The sequence below is a fragment of the Nestor notabilis genome, unplaced genomic scaffold (genome assembly GCF_000696875.1).
Source record: "Nestor notabilis isolate BGI_N333 unplaced genomic scaffold, ASM69687v1 scaffold19073, whole genome shotgun sequence".
In the NCBI taxonomy this organism is placed as follows: Eukaryota; Metazoa; Chordata; class Aves; order Psittaciformes; family Psittacidae; genus Nestor; species Nestor notabilis.
In genome coordinates, this window is record NW_009922576.1 from 1,518 (window position 1) to 2,906 (window position 1,389).

Below are 1,389 nucleotides of genomic sequence, written 5' to 3' on the forward strand. Positions count from 1 at the left end.
CACACTCTGGGGGTGCACCCAGCACACGGGGGGGTTCTGGGCTCAAGCACACACTGAAGATGGGCTGTGTTCAGTTAAAGATGGGGGGAAGGTGGCTCAGGATGGGGGGTGCTGGAGCCTCGTGCACGCACCAGTGTGGATAATGATGTGCTTGGAGAGGTCGCCCACGTTGACAAAGGCTTTGTTGCAGACAGTGCACTTGTGGGGCCGGATGTTGTCGTGGTGGCGGATGTGGTTGGCCAGTTGGCTCGACTGCACGAACCTGGAGGGGGGGACACAGTTGTCACCACACTCCCTGTCCCCAGAGGTGACACGCTGGCACCTCCACCCTGTACTCCCAGCGTGGACCCTCACCTCTTCCCGCAGCGCTCGCAGACGTAGGGCTTCTCTCCCGTGTGCTGCCGCACGTGGGCAATGAGGGAGCTCGCCTGGGTGAAGGCTTTCCCGCAGATCAAGCACTGGCACGGCTTCTCCCCTGTGGAATAACATAGGAAAGGTGTGGGGGGGGTCACCAACCCCGAGATTCCCCGGACAGATCCAATGGGAATGCACAGAGCTGCCTCACTCACCCGTGTGGATGCGGACGTGCCGCTGCAGCGCCCCGGGGTCGGCGAACTGGCGCTCTCGCCTGGGTGAAGGCTTTCCCGCAGATCAAGCACTGGCACGGCTTCTCCCCTGTGGAATAACATAGGAAAGGTGTGGGGGGGGTCACCAACCCCGAGATTCCCCGGACAGATCCAATGGGAATGCACAGAGCTGCCTCACTCACCCGTGTGGATGCGGACGTGCCGCTGCAGCGCCCCGGGGTCGGCGAACTGGCGCTGGCAGAGGCAACAAGCCTGTGGCTATTTATAGAGGGATCATGGGGCACCTCGCACAGAGCCACGGACGGGTGATAATGTGGTGGTGGGGACAGGAAGTTCTGAAGGCACAGAGAGGTGCTGCTGGGCTCATTTGGAGCCCTCCAGCTCTGGAAGATGGGAGGAGACTTCCCCATTTCCAGAAGCTGGATCAAAGGCTCCTTCCAGTGGCATTCCTAGGGTGCAACCCCACAGGGGATGCCCCATAGAGGAGGAAACATTTCTGCACCACAGTGAGAGGTTTACACCCAGGATGAAATCCTCCCTCCGGCTCCGATCCGGACACAGAGCAGTCCTGATTCCCCCCGGATCCAACCCAACCTCCATCCCTCAGACCTCCCCAGCCCCGCACTACCTGAAGTGGTGAACTGCTTCCCACACTCCCGACACTTGAGGGGCCCATCCGCGATGTGAATCTTCAAATGAGCCTTCAAATTCCCCACCTGGGGACAACACAGAGCGATGCAGAGACACCCCCACCCCCGAAAACATCACCCCATCTCCTTCCAGAGGGAGCCAAACCGCCGCA

The 1,389-nt window shown here is 60.7% G+C and overlaps 1 protein-coding gene across 1 annotated transcript in view; it reads right to left on the reverse strand.

Moving 5' to 3' along the window:
• ZBTB17 (zinc finger and BTB domain containing 17) overlaps positions 1-1,389 on the reverse strand; it is a gene marked incomplete at its 3' end in the record, with an annotated part of 5,926 nt that overhangs the window by 771 nt on the left and 3,766 nt on the right. The window contains exons 8-11 of the mRNA XM_010011707.1: positions 1,211-1,314; positions 770-845; positions 355-475; positions 132-262 (exon numbers count right to left, since the gene is read on the reverse strand). Coding sequence (XP_010010009.1) covers positions 132-262; positions 355-475; positions 770-845; positions 1,211-1,314 — 432 coding nt within the window. The remainder of the gene's footprint in view (positions 1-131; positions 263-354; positions 476-769; positions 846-1,210; positions 1,315-1,389) is intronic.